This window comes from Suncus etruscus, chromosome 4 (assembly GCF_024139225.1).
Source record: "Suncus etruscus isolate mSunEtr1 chromosome 4, mSunEtr1.pri.cur, whole genome shotgun sequence".
NCBI lineage: Eukaryota > Metazoa > Chordata > Mammalia > Eulipotyphla > Soricidae > Suncus > Suncus etruscus.
The window spans coordinates 138470528-138492961 of NC_064851.1; the positions used below are offsets into that span (position 1 = coordinate 138470528).

At 36.9% G+C, this 22434-nt stretch overlaps 1 protein-coding gene and 1 non-coding gene across 2 annotated transcripts in view; both read left to right on the forward strand.

Moving 5' to 3' along the window:
• Positions 1-22434, forward strand: part of WRN (WRN RecQ like helicase) — a 128488-nt gene that overhangs the window by 80368 nt on the left and 25686 nt on the right. The window contains 7 exon segments of the mRNA XM_049772701.1: positions 5908-6078; positions 6156-6250; positions 6822-6897; positions 8891-8964; positions 11450-11516; positions 11901-12013; positions 20558-20672. Of these exon segments, the coding sequence (XP_049628658.1) occupies positions 5908-6078; positions 6156-6250; positions 6822-6897; positions 8891-8964; positions 11450-11516; positions 11901-12013; positions 20558-20672 (711 nt within the window).
• On the forward strand, positions 4373-4479 carry LOC126007421 (U6 spliceosomal RNA). The gene has a single exon (XR_007494996.1). It is a non-coding gene; the product is annotated as a U6 spliceosomal RNA (small nuclear RNA).

The window sequence follows — 22434 nt, forward strand, 5'->3', positions numbered from 1 at the left end:
TTAACTCTTTTTTGACCTATTTTGCATGTAGAATAATTGTTGCTGTAATGATTTTGCAAGGATGTAAGTGTTAACTGTGAGCTTTTTGGTCTGTAGAAACTTTGCAAGAATAAGATTAATTAGTTAAAATGTAAATAGAAACTATGATCTTACTTTGTACTTTAGTGGGGGGGAGTGCAGTTAAGTCAGAGAAGGGACTGCTATGACAGTCATATTTGAAAGTGATCATTCTGGATAAAGCTGGATGCTGAAAGGAGGTAAAGTGATACGCACGTTACTACTTCAGTAATAATATTGCAAACCACAGTGTCTAAAAGGAAGAGAGAGAAAAGGAAGGAGGGAAAGAGGGAGAGAGAGGGATGGAGGGATTGAGAGAGATGACAATTTTGTCTGCCATAGAAGCAGGTAGAGGAGAAGAGGATAGGGCAATGGGGAATATGGGATGGAAATGGTGACTTTGGTGGCAGGGAAATATGCACATGTGCACTGGTAAAGGGATGGGTGTTGAACATTGTATGCATGAAACTCAATCAAGAACAGCTTTGTAACTGTATGTCTCATACTGATTCAATTAAATAATTTATTTTAAAATGAATATAGGGATTAAGGGGCCAGAGCAATAGCACACACAGCCGATAGGATTCTTGGCTGTGCAAAGGCCCATCCAAATTCAATCCCCCACATCCTTTATAGTAGCCCCAACCACCAACAGGAGTAATTCCAGAAAGCAGACCTAGGACTGCATGTGAGGCCACTGAGCTAATCCCTGGATACATCCAACCTGGTTTTTCAAATAAAAGAGTGAGGTGATAACATTTCTTTCTTTCTTTTTTTTTTTGGATAATTTTTCTTTTTGAGACTTCATTCTATAGAGGCACCATCTTATTTCACAATGATACTGAGTCCTTAAAAAGTTTAATGACCTCCGCTATGGCATACTTTTTACATGCTCGCTTTCCTCTAGAAGAGTTTTAGCTTTATCTGCTTATGCTATTCATATGCAATTTATTTTTTATAATTTTAGATTCAATGTTCTATAGATGCTAGAATGAAGTCTTGTGATTGGTAGGAGATAGGTATACAAAATTATGTTCTCCTTTCTTAAAACGAATGCCCAAATCCTCTTACATAACAGCTTTATCAGCCTATAAGCTTTATTAGTAGGATAGGGGAGTTTTACTCCATTGGGAGATTAACTTAGGAAATTAACTAGTTAACTAGAACCCTTAAGCAATTACTAAAGATGCTTTATTCAGAATGAGAAATCATTAGACATTTGTTGTTGACAGTGCTGTATTCTATTTGTGCATTTTTTATTGTTAACTGGTTGACTGAACTTCTAGGTGAAATCTAAACACAACATGTTTAGTATAAAGAGTTGGGATATTTCATTTTATATGTTGTGATTGCCATGGAAACAAGGTATTGTAAATTTTTTCACACAGTACCCAATAATCACAATGATTTTTGATTATGAGAAGGAGGAAAACTTACTCTATATTTAGCAAAGACATCTCATTGCTTCATACTAGTAAATTTGTTCCATTTAGATTTTCTTTGGCTTCTTAAAGGAAAGACCAGAAAAGTAATATTTTAGTGTCCAAATTACTATTAAGTTCTAAGCAGGCATTTAATACCTTTGGTATTAATAGTTTGCCAGTAATAGAATTTCATATGACAAAATTAACTTCCAAGCAAATAAAGTACAATGTCACTACAAATGTTCTAGAGTTAAGTAGATAATAATTCACGGAGCTTGCTTTAAATTAAGAAATATAGTTTAGAGCCTGGAGCGAAAGCACAACAGGAAAGGCATCTGCCTGGCACACGACTGACCCAGGTATGGTCTCTGGCATCACATATGGTCCCCCAAGCCTGCGAGGAGTGAGCCTAGAGTCAGGAATAATGCCTGAGCGATGCTGGGTGTGGCCCCCAAACAAAACAAAACAAAACAAAACTTTAGCTTTTTTATTTTTTTTTAATTAAAACACAGCTGTTAAAAAATAAGAAAGTTAAAGTTGGGCCTGGAGAGATAGCACAGCGGCGTTTGCCTTGCAAGCAGCCGATCCAGGACCAAAGGTGGTTGGTTCGAATCCTGGTGTCCCATATGGTCCCCCGTGCCTGCCAGGAGCTATTTCTGAGCAGACAGCCAGGAGTAACCCCTGAGCACCACCGGGTGTGGCCCAAAAACCAAAAAAAAAAAAAAAAAAAAGTTAAAGTTGTTAGTAGGCCCTGACCTGATTATTCAAATATTCATAACAACTCTAAGATAGAAACTCTTCTATGCTTGTATAGCTGGCAAGGAAATAGAAACACTTATTAGTAACTTTCCAAAGTCAGAACGTTTCAGAGGATTGAGTTGCTTTTGTATATTTTAGCAGCACTATGGTCAGCACATCTGTGTATATATGTGCATACACTTGTATTTGTGTATTTATACTGTTTATTGGTGTCACCATATGTATGTTTTTGTGTGGCACAGTAAGTAATAAGATTTAAATTGATTGGAGACTTATGTTTGAGGTCTAGCTTTAGTATCTCAGACTGCTATTTAACATCTTTGAACCTCTGATCATTTGTTAATAGTGAATGTAGGAATGATTATGTAGATGAAATTCTGCTCTTTAATTTTAGTTCTTCTAACCAAATCACCTCAAAGTCAGTTTAGTTATAGAGTGTTATTGCTAAGAGAGAAAAATATTTCTATACTATGTGTGTCTACTTCTCTAATTTAAGCCCGATATTAAGGTATTGCTGCCCATGACTCTGATTTAATTTCACTGTAGACCAAATGTTTCTAGGAGATTTTAATTTACATAGGCTGCTTTACTTTAGCATTCCAAACAAATAAAATAGCCACAGCATTCTCAATACATAATAAAATCAATATTATTGTTGTAGTTTGGGGGTTGGATATATCCAGGGCCTTTCTGGGGGTGTCACACTGTGGGGCTACTTTCCTGCAGAGCATGTGCAGCAATCCAGCTCTCAAATAGAGAGGCTTATGGTTGCTAGAGTCCATCCTACATTTTGGTTTCCAGAACCCTGGGTTTTTATATATGCTGATTGTTAAACCTTTATTATTATATACATGAAATGTAAAAATATTGACTTTATATATCGGTTGTAGCTGTTACTAAGTTTTTTATTTACTGCATTTAATATGCAGCAGTTTAATAATCACTTGATATACAACCTAGTAACCTCTTGATATACAATAGCTTGTGATAGATTTAAGGAATGAATATTTTTGAAGCATGAATATAAACCTAAATTATAATGTTTATATTAGAAAGCCTGAAGTTACTTTAGGTAATTTAACTATTATGTATTAAATAGTTTGATCTGATCGTTGCTAGGACAACACAGCACACTAAGGGTGTGCCAGGTCCCTTAGGGTGCTTTGGCCCGTGATCCAGAAGTTATTTGTCAGTCTGAAAGCTGCCACTATAGCTCTCGAGGCCAAACTGCTCTGACTAGGGAGCTTTAGTAGAGCCAAACTGCTCTGACTAGGAACTTTCCTTTCCTGCCTGCTTTTTAACCACCAACCCCTTAGTTAACAAGCTGATTGTCTCTCAGTACCCAGCAAGGTATTGGTTGTATGCTGGGGTCTTTGCTAACAAGTCTCATAGAAAACAAACACATCTTCCTTATTTATAACTGCAAAAATAGCAGAGGTATTCTCCTCTTGCTTATAAATAAACATATACAAAGTACATTTGATTAGTGGAACTGAAATAAAACCCAGAACCTTAACTGAAAGGGTATTTGTGAAATAGTGTAATTTCTTAGGTTTTGTTAGGATTCATAGCAGGTAGAAGGTGGAATAGTTCGACTTATAATTTGTAAATCTGCAATTCTTTTTCTGACGGGGGGGGGGGCACACCGGGCGGCGCTCAGGGCTTACTCCTGGCTATCTGCTCAGAAATAGCTCCTGGCAGGCACGGGGGACCTTTTGGGATGCTGGGATTCGAACCAACCACCTTAGATCCTGGGTCGGCTGCTTGCAAGGCAAACGCCGCTGTGCTATCTTTCTGGCCCCTAAATCTGCAAATTTTTTTTTTTTTTATAAAATTCTGTCTAATTCTGTATTTTTTACAAGTAGAATTTAGGTGCTGCAGACATAGTACAGGAATTAAAACGCTTGCCTTATACATGGCTGATCACAGTTTGATTTCTAGCACCACATATATTCTCTAAGCAAAAAGAGCCAAAAGCAAACCTTAGGTACTGCAAACAAACAAAAGACACCATAAAAAATAAATTAAAAATTGACACCAGACACTAAAATTTGAATTTAAATGTGTGGGAAGCAAGAGGGCAACGTGTATGAAAACTATGGGAAAGCCATCTCTATTAAAGGACAGCAAGTGTGATAATTTTGACAGCACATATACAAAAATTGGAACGATACAGAGAAGATTAGCATGGTCCCTGCACAAAGGTGACATGCAAATTCACAAAGCATTCCATATTTTCAACAAGCAAATAAAGGACAGTGAATACAGATAATAGGATAGCTTTTTCCATACCTCTATGGCTATGAGTTTTATTTATTTTTTTAAATAGGAACTATCTCGGCATTTAGGAAAAAGTAAATTTAATACTTGACTTTAGGACTAGAGAGATAGTGTGTTGGATAAGGCATTTACATTGTTATGTACTTGACTCTTGTTCAATCAGTCCCTGGCAGTGCAGCATGGTGTGTGTCTTCTACTGACCCCACCCTATCACTTCACTTAAACTTTTGCATGGACCTGCTTTTCCTAGGATTTCAGTGTGCAAATGGTAACTTAAGAAGAAATATGTAAATTTAGTGTATCTTGAGCAGAAGAGACAGTGAAAACAGCTATACATTGGAAGCTAAGTTATCCTGTTCTCCCTAGTTTCTATCTATTGGATCACAGACTTTTAACACTCATGCTTCTCTTTAAGTGGTAGATGGTGTCACTGTTCTTAAAGATCAGGGAGATAGCTTTACATGTGTTTGATCTCCAGTACCATGTAGTACTGGGAATGGTCCTTAGCCCTAAGTCAGGAATAGTCCCCACTATCACCTAATTCAGGAAACCCTCCCCTCAGTTCAACCAGATAAACCAATATGTGTGTATGTTAGTAAAATATCTCACTATCAAAGATAAAATATTATGGGCTGGAGCAATAGTACAGTGGATAGGGCATTTGCTTGCATGTGGTCAACCTGGTTTCAATCCTTGGCATCCCATGTGGGTCCTGTGCTAGCTAGGAATGATAAGCTCACCTCTTGTGCCCCCCCCAAAGAAATAAGACACTCAAATTTCCAAACCTAATCATTGACAATACATGTGAATTATATGTGAAATTTTTGCCATTATTTAGAGATAAGGAGAACACTATTTTGATTGTGTATTTATCACTTAGTATTTAGTCAGCATGATGACTAAAATTTTCATAATTAGAACTGGAGGGGGCTAGAGCAATAGCACAGTGAGTAGGGTGTTTGCCTTGCACTTGGCTGACCCGGGTTTGATTCCCAGCATCCCATAATAGTCCTAAGCCTGCCAGGACTAATTGGAGTAACCCCTGAACAGAGGCAGGTTTTACAAAAACCCAAAACAAGCAAACCAAACTGGAATTTTGGTCCAGTGATATTAGTCGGTGGTAGAGGATTTGCCCTGTTGTCATTACACCCTAGGTTCTATTCCTTGCACTTCATGATCCTGACTGAGCACTGCTAGCAGGGTTGACTCATGAGAATTGAGCCAGGAGTAGCCCCTCAGTTACATCTGACTAAAACCCAAAGATATAACCCTCCAATACACACCTGAAATTTAATTTTAAATCCAGAGCATCAATGAATGGTTTTGATTTGCTAAACCTGGTTAATTAAACAAGCATTTTTAGATATTGATTTTATTCAATTTTCAGTATTCCCAGCGTCTTGAAGACAAATATCGCAGGCACAGTTTCTTCGGCATTGGCAAGAATCACACAGAGAGTTGGTGGAAGGCTTTTTCTTATCAGCTTGTTATTGAAGGATTCTTGGTAGAAACTTCTGGGTACAACAAATTTGCTAAGATTTACAAACTTACAGAAAAGGTAAATAATATAGAAGTCTTCCTGTTTGTTTTCATTTTTATTGCTGTGTCTCAAAATTGTTCTCTTGTGTTCACTAGGGTAGAAATTGGCTTGCTAATGCCAATACAGAGTCTGATCGGAAGCTTATCCTTCAAACTAATGAAGAATTATGTTCATCAGAGCATCTACCAAGGTTCTTTTTATACATACACACACACACACACACACACACACACACACACACACATATATGTATATGTAAAACTTCTGGTTTTTTTTGTTTAAATGATTTTAACTATGCAAATTCATAATTTTGAATATGTAAAATAAGTAAAAACACTGACTACCTCTTTTAGTTCATTTGGTATATGGGGACCAATGGGAAAGAAATAAATGCTAGCACACTTTCTCAATTGATACAGTGGTTGAGTTTATTATTTAGAAAGTGTCTGTCTTATTGATCCAAGAAACAGCAGTGAGATCAATGCTGACTCCCATACCATATTTTCTTCTTATGTGGAAAAGTAATAGTGGAAACAAAATAACTTTCTGTTATTAATGTCTTTACATGTAGAATTGATCACTTGTCATTTATTTTTTGAACTTAACTTTTCAGAGCTTTTTCTGGGGAAAATTAAAAATAAAACCAGGGGTTCTAAAATTAATAATATAATCTATCTCTGTGCAAGAGTGAATTCAATTGATTCATGAATTACATAATTGCATTCTAACATTTGGGATAATTTAATTTTATTGTTTTTCAGTTCTAAAACTATATCTTCAGGCAATCAACAATATTTCTCTAGACAAGAATTAATTGAATTAAGTGCAGAGAGGAAGGTAGGTTTTTTATTAAAGAGACAGTTTTTACTTTTTTTTCATTTAAGGGGGAAAATTCTATATATAACAACATATAAAGCTTAGAAAAAGCAATGATAGAAATGGTATTAAATATGCAGTTTATGCTGGTGGGAATGCTATCTAGTCCAGCCTTTATGGAAAACAATATGGACATTCCTCAAAAACCTGGAAATTGAGCTCCTATACAATCCAGCTATACCACTCCTAGGGATATACCCTAGGAACACAAAAATACAATTTAAAAATTTCTTCCTTACACCTGTATTCATTGCAGCACTATTTACAATAGCCAGACTCTGAAAACAACCAAGAAGTCCTTCAGCAGATGAATAGCTAAAGAAACTGTGGTACATATACACATTGGGATATTTATACAGCCGTCAGGAGAGATGAAATTTTGAAATTTTCTTATACGTGGATATACATGGAATCTATTATGCTGAGTGTAATAAGTCAGAGGAAGAGAGATAGATACAGAATAGTCTCACTGAGCTATGAGTTTTAAAAAAAATTGAGGACTTTATTATAATAATCCTCAGAGACAATAGAAATAAGATCCGGAAGGACTGACTCACAATATGCTCATCACAAAGAGTAGTGATGCAGTTAGGGAAATAACTACACTAACAACTATAATGACAATCTTAATGAGTGAGAGAAGTAGAATGCCTGTCCGAAATACAGACAAGGGTTGGGAAAGAAGGGGGGGGCATTGGTGGTGGGAATGTTGCACTGGTGGAGGTGTTCTGTGTATTACTGAAACCCAACTATAATCATGCTTGTAATCATGGTGCTTAAATAGTTTATATCTATATTTCTATAGATATATAGATTTAATATTTATATCTATATATATACAGTTTAGGGGCTGGAGAGATAGCACAGCAGAGGGGGAGTGTTTGCCTTGCAGGCAGCCAATGTAGGACAGATGGTGGTTTAATCCCAGCATCCTATATGGTCCTCAGTGCCTGCCAGGAGCGATTTCTGAGCACATAGCCAGGAGTAACCCCTGAGCACCACCAGATGTGACCAAAAACAGACAAACAAAAAGTTTACTTATCGTTATTATGGAAAGAATTTTTTAAAAATTATTTGTCTTGGGGCCGATAGCACAGAGGTAGAGCATTTGCCTTGCACACGGCAGGCCAGGACGGACTTGGTTTCTATCCCTGGAGTCCCATATGGTCCCCCAAGCCAGGAGCGATTTCTGAACTCATAGCCAGTAGTAACCCCTGAGCATCACAGTGTGGCCCAAAACCAAAAAAAAAAATTTTTTTTTATTTGCCTTGTATGTTAGGATGTTTCTAGTCAAAAAAAATATAAGCGTGGTTCTTAAATATTTTCATTAAAGTTTATGTTTGTGCATGTTTTATATGTGTACCCATACACAGTAAACAAATGTATGCATAAGCACACATACTTTGTATTAATATCCTTATAATTATTACAGGTTAGAATATTTACCTCCAAGCTAATTTGAACAATGGGATATAGGGAAAATGTGCTGAATTAAATTTTCTGGTGGACTTTGTCTACTAGATTAAAGCATGCAGAAAATAATTGGATTATTTTGATAACTTTCTTGTTTCAGTGTATTCTTTTTTTTTGGGGGGGGGGTCACACTCAGCAGCACTAAGGGATTACTCCGTTACTCCTGGCTCTGCATTTAGAAATTACTCCTTGCAGGTTTGGGGGCCATATGGGATACCAGTGATTAAACTCAGGTCATCCGTGTGCAAGGCAAACGCACTCCCCATTGTGTTCCAGCCATAATCTCAATGTATTCTTATGATCATATGTCCCCTACAGATTTGGGAGAAATATTATATTGGGTTATATTTCTAAGGCCTTAAATTGCTAGAAATAGACCATCTAATAATGTATTTTCAGGTGGTTAGCTTTGTTATGTTTGAAGAGAAAATAAATATAAACTTTCTTGTATCTTATTTTCTTTTTGTATGTTTAAAAACAGTCTAACTTGGAGAAGATGTATTCTTACAAAACATTTGATAAGATGTCTTCTGGAAATAATAGTCCTAAAAAAAGGTACAGAGTTAATATTTTTAATTTTCTACGCTTAATTTATTGCATTTTTCTCCTCTCTTTTCTAAAAATTATTGTAAGTTGTTGAGTTGTTTTATTGATGGAAGGAAGGGAAAGTTAAAGCATGAACTTAAAAAATACTAGATGATCTCACTCATATAAAGAAACTAAACAAGGGAATAAACAAAACCAAGTGAAAGCAAACCCTTTGATTCTGATGCATTGTCACAATCCTAACAGTTCGGTTGTTAGGGGAAAATTGGGAAGATAGCACAGGGGTTGAAGCATGCTCAAGGACCCCAGTTCTATATCTGGCCATACATGGGCTCCTTGTGTTGCCCTGGAAGTACCCAAATTCCGAGAAGGTGACCCGAGTGACCACTAGTACCATTGTGCCCAATCATTTCTGGATTCTTGGGCCCTAATATTATCTGGCCTGATGGGATGAGTAGGGCTGAGAGGAGTGGCCCCAGACTTTCTGAGCATTATTTGGGAGGTTCAAGAAGATGGTTTACTGACTTTATTAATTTATTCGTTTACTTTTTTTGGGTTGTGGCTACACTCAGCAGTACTCCGGCTTTTCCTGACTGCTTTGGAGTAACTCCTACTGGTGCTCACATGTGTTGCTGTGATTGATCCCGGGTTAACTACTTGCAAGGCAGGAAGGAGCATTGACCCAGGTGCACTGTCTTTTAGCTCTCTGACAGTGTCTTTAAAAACTGCCCCTGGCATAAGTGAGGCTGTGAATTATAACTCCAGTTCTTCTACTTGTACCAAGTAATCTTTTCAGCCCTATTATCAGGGATTCCTGGTGAAGAAAAATAAAATGAGAAACAAAAGCACGAGCTTTAAGTGTTAGAATTATTAAAGCAGTGCTATAAAATAATAGGAATAATGTTAATTTGGTAACAGTCTTTGGATATTATTATCCATTTGCCTTTATGCTAAATATTAAGTACTTATAAATAACCTATTTATTTTTAATTAAGTTAATTTTTACTTCCATGTTGCTATTGAAGTGACTAAAGGTTGACAAGTTTACTCATTTAAGAACATACAAAAATATATATATTATAAGAAACATACACTAGCTGAGCTGGATTTTAAATTGTATTGCAAATGTAAACTTTTAATATCTAAACATTAATTATGTATGACATATATATTTTTACTTTATTCATTAGAATACATTTTTGTGGTAATATCAAATATAGATTAGAGATGGTAAGGAATAAATGCACACATTGCTCTTTTCATTGTATGTGACTTAATGAATGAGAAGTGTATAGATTTATGGAGGCTCTTAATAATGCAAAACAACTTGTTCTTGTTTAATGGTCATAGTATCTCCATTTACCTCTGATGATTTTGTTATATTTATTTTTAACTTCTCTATACTTATATTAACATTTATAGTTAAACATTTATATATATTTATATATATAAACATTTATAGTAAAACATTTAAAATGTTTTCCACATAATTTTCTGCTTCAGTTGTATGTTATCCAGAATTTTGTTAGTATGGATGATATTAAAACTTACTTGTAAAATATTTTAAACTAACATTTTGCAGATAACATACTAGTATAGAGTTCTAGACATAGTTTTTATTTTGGGCCACACTTAGTGGTGTTCAGGGCTTACTCCTGCATCTGTGCTCAGAAATCACTCCTGGTGGGTCTTGGAAGACTGTATCTGGTGGTAGGAATCAAACTCAGAAAGGCAAGCACCCTATCTGCTGTGTAATTGCTGACTCCCAGGTTTTGAAAAAATATTGTGAATAATTCATCTTATGCACCAAAAGTTCTTCTTGAACTCAAAATTAGAATATCACACACACACACACACACACACACAAAATAGATTGTATCCCTCTTGGTTTAAAAGTATTATTATCTGGGTTGGGGATGTGGCTTATATGGCAGTGTTCATGCTTCTTATGTTTGAGACTCCAGGTTTGATTCCTACCACCTCATGGCCCTCTTGAGCACCAGGTGTTGGCCCTGGTGCCTCCTTGCCCCCATCAGCACTACCAGACATCACCCCCGCAGAACAAAAATATTTTTCTCCAAGTTATTGTGGTGAATGAAGAGGATGTGCCTATGCTATTCTTAATTAGTACCCCTTTTGCGATGAACTTCAATTACAAGTTAAAATCTGCTATCCTGAGCAGCAGGGGTGGCTGGAGTGTTGAGTTCGATAGAACCACCAAATGGTTCCTCTTTTTTTCTGTCGTAACTCCAAACACTGCCAACTGACAGAAAAATGAAAGAAGAAAAAATACTAAGCATTTTCTTCATACTAAATGTATCTCATCCAAATTGTTTAAAAGTATGCCATTATATAAGTAATAAATTGCCTTACTGACACGGAAAAGAATAAGTGTTAATGGTCAATTTGTAAAGATACTATTTTGGAAGTGACATGAAAAGTGAAGTAAAATAAAGAAATGCTTTCATTACCTATTTTCTGTTAAATATTTTAGTATCATGCTGCAGTCACCAGAAAAATTCTCAGAACCTGTGATTTCAGCTCAAGAACAGGAGATTCAAGTAAGGGTTTTACAAAATGGCCCTCATTTAAGGTAGGATAGCTATGATTTGATACAATTTCTTTGGCCAATATTTGGTAGGGGATGGAGTGGGATGATATTGGTCACACCCAGCATTGCTCAGGAGTGACCTCTGGTAGTGTTCAGAGGACTGTTGAGTGCCTGGAATTTGAATAGGGTCATGGTAAACAAATGCCTTATCTTCTGTATCCTGCTGCCAGTATGTTAAAAAGTCTTCTTTAAGTGAGACAGTCTGAGTTAGAGGTCAGGTTTTCTTTCTGAGAGAAAATGTTAAATCGAAGCTCAAAAAAATAAAGGACTAGATTTTCCTTAGTACATTTTAAAATGCTGAATCGTTAATCTTTACTTTTTTCTTTTCGTTCAGACAACATTATATATCAGGTTGGTAGAAGCCAGGCAGAAACATGCCAGTAAAATGAATGTTCCACCAGCCATTCTTGCAACAAATAAGATATTGCTGGACATGGCCAAAATGAGGTAAATCATTTATTTGAAGACATTTTATTTTCAAGTAGCATAATAAAGTTGTAAAATATCATTTTTGTTTGTGGGGATCCATACCCAGCAATACACAGGACAGACTCCTAACTGACAGTCAGGATCACTGCTGACTGGCTCTGGGAACCATATGAGGTTGTAGGGATCAAACTCATGTTGACCACATGCAAGGCAAGCATACAAACCTCTGTATTATCACTCTGAACCTGTAAAATATCTTATCATGACTGACATCAACTGTCTTTAAGGTGAGGTATGTCCCAAGTCTCTTTGCTGAGCTTCAGTTTCTACAGGAAAGAAAACTGTATGTTTTCCAGATTCATATCCAGAGTGTATACATCTAGCTTACTATTCACCAACTTGTATGTAACTTCATACAAATGCCAAAGTTCTTGTAATTTTTAATTTCTGTTTCCACTCACATAAAGTTCAGAACTGCTATTATTTTCATTATTTTATATATTTCTCCTTCCTTTCATGGACATAGATCTTAGGCTTAAATGTTTTTTTGTGTCTTTTTGAGCCTTTCTCACTTTCCTTAGATACACTGTGTTGTCAGACCATTACCTTTTGACTACTGGAACCTGCTTCTTCACTCTTTCTTTCTCTCCACTCCCCTCTTTTCCATCTCTCATACGAGTGACAGATCAACTTTTCTTTCTTCATCCAGTTTACAGTTTTGAAGGATTAATCTTACCTAAGATTATTTACCATTTATTGAATACCCTTTTCAGCTTCCATATACTTACTTGCAGTGTTGCTTCTGCTTTGCAGTTTTTTAATTGCCCAAAATTCTTGTTAAAAAATATTTCAAGATGTTATTTTACTGTTACACTTTAGAGTCCTCCTTATTCAATAGCAGTAAAATCTCCTCTCTGGAAAATTAATAAAGAATTTTGAGTAGGTCCGTGTTTTTCCACTGTCCTATCTCCTGAACCTCTTGGGGGTGGGCCGAAAGGACCCAGAAAAATAGCTCTCCCAGAGGCTCATCCAAGGGCCGGAACGCCAAGGAACTGTGTCTGACCATGAAAAACGGCTATCCACAGTACTCTGCAGAAAGGCAAGTCCCCTGTCCTGTATCCTGAACCTCTTGGGAGTGGGCCTAAAAGGGCCCAGAAAAATAGCTCTCCAGAGGCTTATCCAAGGGCGGGAATGCCAAGGAACTGCAGTACTCTGCAGAAAGGCAAGTCCCCTGTTTGTGACGTCAGGCTGGGAATATCTACGCCCGCTCAGTGGTTCCCGACTGTGAGAAACTATGAGTGTTGCCTGTGTGTGTTTTTCCAGTGTCTTGTCTCCTGAACCTCTTGGGAGTGGGTCGAAAAGGGCCCAGAAAAATAGCTCTCCCAGAGGCTCCAGAAGAGCACCGCCGCTCTGCTTTGCTTCGTGGCTGCACACTCTTTCTAACCAATGAACCTCACCACAACACGCAGGAAAAAAAAAATCACACTACAAGCGTGACAATGGAGAAACCTGGCAGGCAAACACCATGCACAGAGAATGAAGACGATAGCACAGATGACCTAAAAAATTCCAACCATGTGGTTAACCTCTCGGATAAGGAGTTTAGAATAGAAATATGGAAGATGTTTGTAGAACTCAAAGAAAGCATAGATTGATCTGAACAGAACACAAAGACAGAAATCAGAAAACTCCAAACTGAAATAACAGATCTGAAAAACACGGTAGCTCAACTGAAAACCTCAGTGGATGACCTCACCAGCAGGGTAACAGCAGCTGAGGACAGAATCGGTATGCTGGAAGATGAGATGCAAAAAAACTCAACACAACAGAAGAAATTAGAAAAGAACCTTAAGACAAACGATCAGGCAATGGAAAAAGTATTTAAGGAATGTGAACAGATGAAAATAGAAGTCTTTGATAAACTCAACAGAAACAACATAAGAATCATTGGAGTCCCAGAGGCCCAGGTAAGAGATCTCTAGGAAGAATCAACTATCAAAGACATCATCAAAGAGGTACTCCCAGAGTTAAAGACTACATGCAATCAAATCCTACATGCCCAAAGAGTACCAGTTAAAAGAGACCCAAAGAAAAACACCCCAAGACATATCCTCATTACGATGACAAATCCCACAGATAGAGATAAAATACCGAAAGCAGCAAGATCAAAAAGGGAAATTATATTCAAAGGAGCATCCCTAAGACTTACAGCAGACATGACACAAGAAACTCTCAAGGCCAGAAGACAGTGGTGGGATATTGTGACAAGACTGAATGAAATGGATGCCTCACCAAGAATACTGCACCCAGCCTGACTCACGTTCAGGTTTGAAGGAAAGATATAGAGCTTCATGGATAAACAAAAACAAGCCTTAAAGGAAAAACTGAAGGTTCTACTTTAAGATAAGAGAGACCAACAAACACAGCAAACTTATCTACAAAGATGACATTAAATTCTATGACAATCATCTCCCTCAATGTCAATGGACTAAATTCACCAACTAAAAGACACAGAGTGGCAAAATGGGTCAAAAAGATGAATCCAACCTTCTGCTGCCTACAAGAAACACACCTGAATAGTCAGAAAAAACATAGACTCAAAATCAAAGGCTGGAAGAAAATCATCCAATTAAACAACACCCTTTAAAAAGCCGGGGTGGCCATATTAATATCTGATGACACTTTATACTTTATACTCAGAAAAGTGGTAAGGGACAAAGATGGACACTATGTACTAAGCAAGGGATATGTGCAACAGGAAGAAATCAGACTATTAAACATATAAGCACCCAATGAGAGACCAGCAAATTATCTAATACAATTACTGACAAATCTGAAAGAAGACATCAATAATAATACAATAATTGTGGGAGACCTCAACACGGCCCTGTCAATACTAATAGGTCAACCAGACTGAAACCCAACAAATACATACTAGCCCTGAAAAGAGTTATGGAAGAAAGAGGACTAGTAGATATATATAGGACACTCCACCCCAAAAAACCTGTATACACATTCTTCTCCAATATACATGGGTCATTCTCCAGGATAGACTACATGCTGACACAAAAACCATACCTTCATAAAATCAAGAGGATAGAAATCTTGCAGGCTATCTTTGATGACCACAAGATTCTGAAATTAGATGTGAACTACAAAGGAACACAGAAGAAAAACTTTAACAATTGGAAATTAAACACTCTGCTACTGAACAACCAGTTGGTCTGAGATGAAATCAAAAAGGAAATTAAAACTTTCCTGGAAACAAATGATAATGAAGACACAAATTGCCAGAATCTATGGGACACAACAAAAGCGGTCCTGAGAGGAAAATGTATAGCTTTGCAAGCACACATCAGGAAGGAATAAGGGGCCTTCCTGAATAACTTAATCACACAGCTCATAGAATTAGAACGTGCTCAACAAAAGGACCCCAAAATAGGGAGACAGAAGGAAATAACAAAGCTGAGAGCAGAAATCAATGAAGTGGAAACCCAAAAAGCAAAGATCAACGAAAGCAGAAGTTGGTTCTTTAAAAAATAAACAAGATTGATAGACCATTGGCAAAACTCACAAAGAAAGAGAGAGAGAGAAACCTGATAATCTGTATTAGAAATGAAAAGGGGGAGATCATGACAGATATTGCAGAGATACAAAGGGTAATCAGAAACTACTTTGAGAAACTTTATGCTACTAAACATGAGAACCTAGAAGAAATGGATAAATTCTTGGACACTTATAACCTTCCACAGTTAAGTAAGGAGGATGTAGCATATCTTAACACCCCCATCACTATTGAGGAAATTGAAACTGTAATCAAACATCTGCCCAAAAATAAAAGCCCAGGCCCAGATGGATTTACTAATGAATTCTTTCAATCCTTTCAAGAGGAGCTACTATCCATCCTAGCCAGGCTCTTCCATGAAATTGAAAAAATGGGAACACTCCCAAACAGCTTTTATGAAGCCAACATTGCCTTGATACCAAAACCAGACAGAGATGCTGCCAAAAAAGAAAATTACAGACCAATATCCCTGATGAATGCAGATGCAAAGATCTTCAATAAAATCCTTACAAATAGGATTCAATGCATCATCAAGAAGATTATACACTATGACCAAGTAGGTTTCATCCCAGGAATGCAAGGATGGTTTAACATCCGTAAATGTATCAACATCATATACAACATCAACAACAAGAAAAATAAAAATCAAATGGTCATATCAATAGATGCAGAGAAAGCATTTGATAAGGTACAACACCCATTCTTGATCAAAACTCTCAGCAAGATGGGAATGAAAGGGAACCTTTCTCAGTCTAGTTAAAGCCATTTACCACAAGCCAATGGCAAATATTATTCTCGATGAAGAAAAACTAAAGGCCTTTCCTCTAAATTCTGGTACAAGACAAGGCTGTCTTCAACATAGTACTGGAAGTTCTTGCTATAGCGATAAGGCAAGAAAAAGATATCAAGGGAATCCAGACAGGAAAGGAAGAAATCAAGCTCTCACGTTTTGCAGATGTAAGTAGATGATACTCTACTTAGAAAACCCTAAAGACTACCAAAAAGCTTCTAGAAACAATAGACTCATATAGCTAGGTGGCAGGCTACAAAATTAACACAAATAAATCAATGGCCTTTTTATATACCAATAATGATAGGGAAGAGATGGGCGTCAAGAAGGCAATCCCATTCACATTAGTGCCACACAAACTCAAATTGAGTCAACTTGACCAAAGACGTGAAGGACCTATACAAAGAAAACTATAAAGCCCTGCTCCTAGTAATAGGAGAGGACACACGGAAATGGAAACACACACCCTGCTTGTGGATTGGCAGGATTAACATCATTAAAATGGCAATACTCCACAAAGCATTGTACAGATTTACTGTGATCCCTCTAAAGATACCCATGACATTCTTCAAAGAAGTGGATCAAACACTATGAAGTTCATCTGGAACAATAAACACCCTCGAATAGCTAAAGCACTCCTAGGGAAAAGGAAAATGGGAGGCATTACTTTTTCCAACTTTAAATTGTACTACAAAGCAGTAGTTACCAAAACAGCATGGTATTGGAATACAGACAGACACTCAGATCAGTGGATAGGTTTGTGTTCTCAGACAATGTTACCCAGACATACAATCACCTAATTTTTGACAAGGGAGCAAGAAATCCTAAGTGGAGGAGGGAAAACCTCTTCAACAAGTGGTGCTGGCAGAACTGGTTAGCCACTTGCAAAAAAGCGAACATAGACCTCCAGTCAACATCATGTACAAAGGTAAAATCCAAATGGATTAAAGACCTTGCTATCAGACCTGATACCATAAGGCAGGGGTCTTCAAACTATGACCTGCGGGCCACATATTGTATTTATTCCCATTTTGTTTCTTCACTTCTAAATAAGATATATGCAGTGTGCATAGAAATTTGTTCAAAATTATTGTTTTTACTATAATCTGGACCTCCAGCAGTCTGAAGGACAGTGAACTGGCCCCCTGTTTAAAAAGTTTGAGGACCCCTGCGATAAGGTATATAGAACAACATGTAGGTAAAACACTCCATGACATTGAGACTAAAGGTATCTTCAAGGAGGAAACTGCACTTTCAAACCAAGGGAAGCAGAGATCAACAGATGGAATACATTAAGCTGAGAAGCTTCTGCACCTCAAAAGAAATAGTTCCCAAGATACAAGAGCCACCCACCATGTGGGAGAAACTATTCACCCAACACCCATCAGATAAGGGGCTAATCTCCAAAATAAACAGGGCACTAATAGAACTTTACAAAAAAATATCTAATCCCATCAAAAAATGGGGAGAAGAAATGAACAGACACTTTGATAAAAAAGAAGTACAAATGGCCAAAAGGCACATGAAAAAATGCTCCTCATCACTGATCATCAGGGAGATGCAAATCAAAACAACGATGAGATACCATCTCACACCACAGAGATTGGCACACATCACAAAGAATGAGAACAAGCAGTGCTGGCGGGGATGTGGAGAGAAAGGAACTCTTATCCACTGCTGGTGGGAATGCTGTCTAGTCCAACCTCTATGGAAAGCGATATGGAGATTCCTCCAAAAACTGGAAATTGAGCTCCCATTTGACCCGGCTATTCCACTCCTAGGGATATATCCTAAGAACACAAGAATACGATACAAAAACCCCTTCCTCACATCTATATTTATTGCAGCACTATTTATAATAGCCAGGCTCTGGAAACAACCAAGATGCCCTTCAACAGACGAATGGCTGAAGAAACAGTGGTACATCTACACAATGGAATATTATGCAGCCTTCAGGAGAGATGAAGTCATGAAATTTTCCTATACATGGATGTACATGGAGTTTATCATGCTGAGTGAAATAAGTCAGAGGGAGAGAGAGACACAGAATAGTCTCACTCATCTATGGGTTTTAAGAAAAATAAAAGTCACTTTTGCAACAATCCTTAGAGACTATGAGAGAGGCGCTGGAACTTCCAGCTCACTTCATGAAGCTCACCACAAAGAGTGGTGAGTGCAGTTATAGAAATAACTACATTGAGAACTACCATAATCATGTGAATGAATGAGGGAACTGGAAAGCCTGTCTAGAGTACAGGTGGGGGTGGGGTGGGATGGAGGGAGTTATGGGACATTGGTGGTGGGAAAGTTGCACTGGTGAAGGGGGGTGTTCTTTCCATGACTGAAATCTAATCACAATTATACTTGTAATCAAGATGTTCAAATAAAGAAAAAAAGAAATGATTATAAGTTATGCAGAAAAACACAGAAAAAAGGCATAATGCTGGCATAAATTAATTTTCCGAGAAAAACAAACAAAAAACAACAAAAAATGAATTTTGAGTAAAATTCTAAAGATGACATCACAATATTTTATTTACTTTATCTCTTTATTAGTGCTAGATGTGTGTTAGTCTCTAGATTTACAATTCTATGGCTAATGATATTTGGTTCCTTATCTGTGTTTTCCCAAGTACCTATTACACCTCCTAATAAAAACTGAATGGTTAATAAATATTTATAAGATACTATTTCCATAGACTAATTGGTTGGTGATTATATTGATTATTTTTGTCTTCTGTGTTTCAGGATATGGTTTCTGTCACTATATTTATTCAAGAGGTTTTTGTTTTGTTTTGGGGCTACATCCAGTTTTTTTGGCTCTGCTTTTAAGAATCACTTTGGACATTGCCCTAGGGATCTTATGGTTGGTGGGGATCAAACCCAGGTTTTCTGTATGCAAGGCAAGAACCTTACCTGCTGGACTTTCCTTTTTTTGTTTTTGTTTGTTGGTTTTTTGTTTTTTGTTTGTTTTTGGGTCACACTTGGCAGTGCTCAGGGGTTACTTCTGGTTCTATGCTCAGAAATTGCTCCTGGCAGGTTGGGGGACCATATGGGTTGGCAGGATTCAAACCACCGTCCTTCTGCAAGCAAGGCAAATGCCCTACCTCCATGCTATCTCTCCAGCTTCCCTGCTGGACTTTAATTACTCTAATTATATCTTAATTTAGATCAGATTTTTAAAAAACTAATTAAATTGCTATAATGTCTTGAGCATGTATTTTATTAAAAATTAATTTGAGCCTGGATACAGAGCTCAAAGAGATCAAGTACATGCTTTTCATGCATGAGGCATAAGCTTGACCCTTAGTACTTCTGTTCCCCTGAATACTGCTAGGAGTATCCCCTGAGCATCTCTGGATGTGACCCCAAAAAAAACATTTTCTAAAGCTGGGAGATAACATGCTGGAATACATGTTTTGTGTGCAGGAATACTGGGTTTAATACACAGTTCCCTAAGCGCCGTCTGGAATAGCCTACACAGAGCCAAGAGTACTCCCCAAGCACCTCTGGTTATGACCCTAAAATCAAAAGAGTGGGCCAGAGAGATACTATAGGAATTAAAGTTTTTTGCCTTGCATGTGTTCAATTCCTCTTCAGTCCCCTGTACTTTATATTGTCTCCTACTCACTGTACTTCCAGGAGTGACTGCTGGGCACAGAGCCAGTAACCCTTGAACACCACCAGTTGTTGCTCCAAAACCAAAAATAAAATTTATAGATTGTTTAAAATATACATTGAAAAGAATAGAAGTGATCATTAGATTGATAGTTTCTAAGAAAGAGGATGTCATGAAGTAGTTTGGTTAGTTACAGTAAGAAACTTTGGAGATAGAAATGAAGCTCAACGGAAGGTTTGCTTCTTTCATTTATGTAAGACCCCAATAAAAGTAATGGGATAAAAGCCTAACTCAGTCAATTTCGGTTGACTGTTATTGGTAAATAATTTATGAGTAATGAGTGAAACTCTGAGTTTTCTTATTTCTCTTAGTTGTTCTCAGGGCCTGGTAGCTTTATTTTCCTGTCTATACAAGATAATAATGATAGATCAACAGTAAATTAGAACATTAACTTGTCTAGCCAAAAGAAAGATTATAAAACTGCATATATTTGTTTTGAGTTGTTAGAAAAATGTATGAATCCATGTTGCTGAGATGATAATGTTCCCATGGTTTCTTGACTTTGACTTTTTTCTTCCTAATAATTAGACCTACTACAGTTGAAAACGTGAAAAGGATTGATGGTGTTTCTGAAGGCAAATCTACTATGTTGGCTCCTCTGTTGGACGTTATCAAAAATTTCTGCCAAATAAATCATGTCCAGGTAAAGCACACCATATTCCAGGATCATACAGATAATACACTTTTTTTTTTTATCATTTCAAAAACACCATTTTGGAGTGTTTGGTATTTTTGAGTATATGCTTGAGAGAAAAGTAACATTTTCTTTCTTTTCCTTTCCTTCATGGATACTTAGAATATAAATTTTGCCATCTCTTCCTCAAAGAGATAATCAAGTTGATATTTATTTTAAAAAGCTTAAAAAGAGAGAAAACTATTAAGTAAAGTAAAATAGTAGTCATAATGAAACCTGTAACAAACTTGTTTATAAACTTAAAAGTATTTAGTCCTATGTTGAATTATATGGGTATTATTTTGATAGAAAATTAATTTTGTTTTTATATCATTTGAATAAAATTATATTGAATATCTTAATGCTTGGTGAAGAATATAAATAAATGCTTTTCATTTATTCTATTAGATATATATATATATACCAGTTTTAGAATTTGAGTTATCTGACCCAAGACAAAACATTTTCTAAATGCATCTGAAAAAATATTGTATCTATAGTCTCACATTTTACACAAAAGCTAGTTTCAGTAAAATAATCCCAGGATGGGGATTTGTTATTTTAGTATATTTGTTTATTTGAATACATAAAACAAACAGATGTATAAGTTTCTGTTTGTATTTTAGAACATTAGAGTACGTATATGTTGCAGCTTTTTAAAATACCTTTCGGCACTGCAGTTTTTATATACTGTAGTAGTGTTGCTAATTGGGTTTCATGCCTAACACTTTCAGTTCACCCTCCGCCTCCTGGTTCAAATACTTCGTTCCACTGTTGTTGTGGTGTTTTCTTCCCTGTCATTTCTGTCCCCACCCCCTCCATCCCCAACTGGGATGTTTTCTACTGAACAACACTTCTCATGTTCTCTGTTTCAGTTGCCTTTGAGCATTTGTTATTCCTTTGTTTTATTTCTTTATAATTCTACATATGAGAGATTATTTTGTGTCTAGTCTTTCTCCCTCTGACCAACTTTACTCTGCAGTTCCGTTTTTATTTAATAAAAACTGTTTTCCCTAAAAATCTAGCAGTTCCTACAGACAATCTGGAGACCTTTGGTCTTTCTATATCTGAATTCTCTATTTGTTGGACTGTAATATGTAAACCAATTTACTGCTTAGGAATGGATGAGTGATGGGTTACAATCAGTTTCTTTTTAACGTTTATTGTTTCTTGGGTTTTAGAGGGTAAAGTTGGCATTTTGGAGGGGAACAATTTATATATTTGAATCATATGTGGTACAATTACTTCATAACTATCACTGGCTTTTTAAAAATGTCAGCATTTTATATTATGACATGAATGTCACCCATTTTCTTTTAAACATTTTTTGAGACTCATTAAGAATTTACGTGGCTGGAGAGATAGCATGTCCTTAGGGCTTTTGCCTTGTATGTGGCCGACTGGAAGAGACCAGTTCATTCCTGGCATCCCATATGGTCCCCCAGCCTGCCAGGGCAATTTCTGAGTGCAGAGCCAGGAGTAACCCAAGTGCCTCTGGGTGTGGCCCAACAGCCAATCAATCAATCAGTAAGTTAAAAAAGAAAGAATTTTCACAATAATTCCAAGTGTAGAGTCACAGTTGTATGTATCTTTTTAAGTTAAAAGTATGTTGTAGGGGCCGGGAAGGTGGCACTAGAGGCAAGGTGTCTGCCTTGCAAGCGCTAGCGTAGGACAGACCCCGGTTCGATCCCCCGATGTCCCATATGGTCCCCCCAAGCCAGGGGGGATTTCT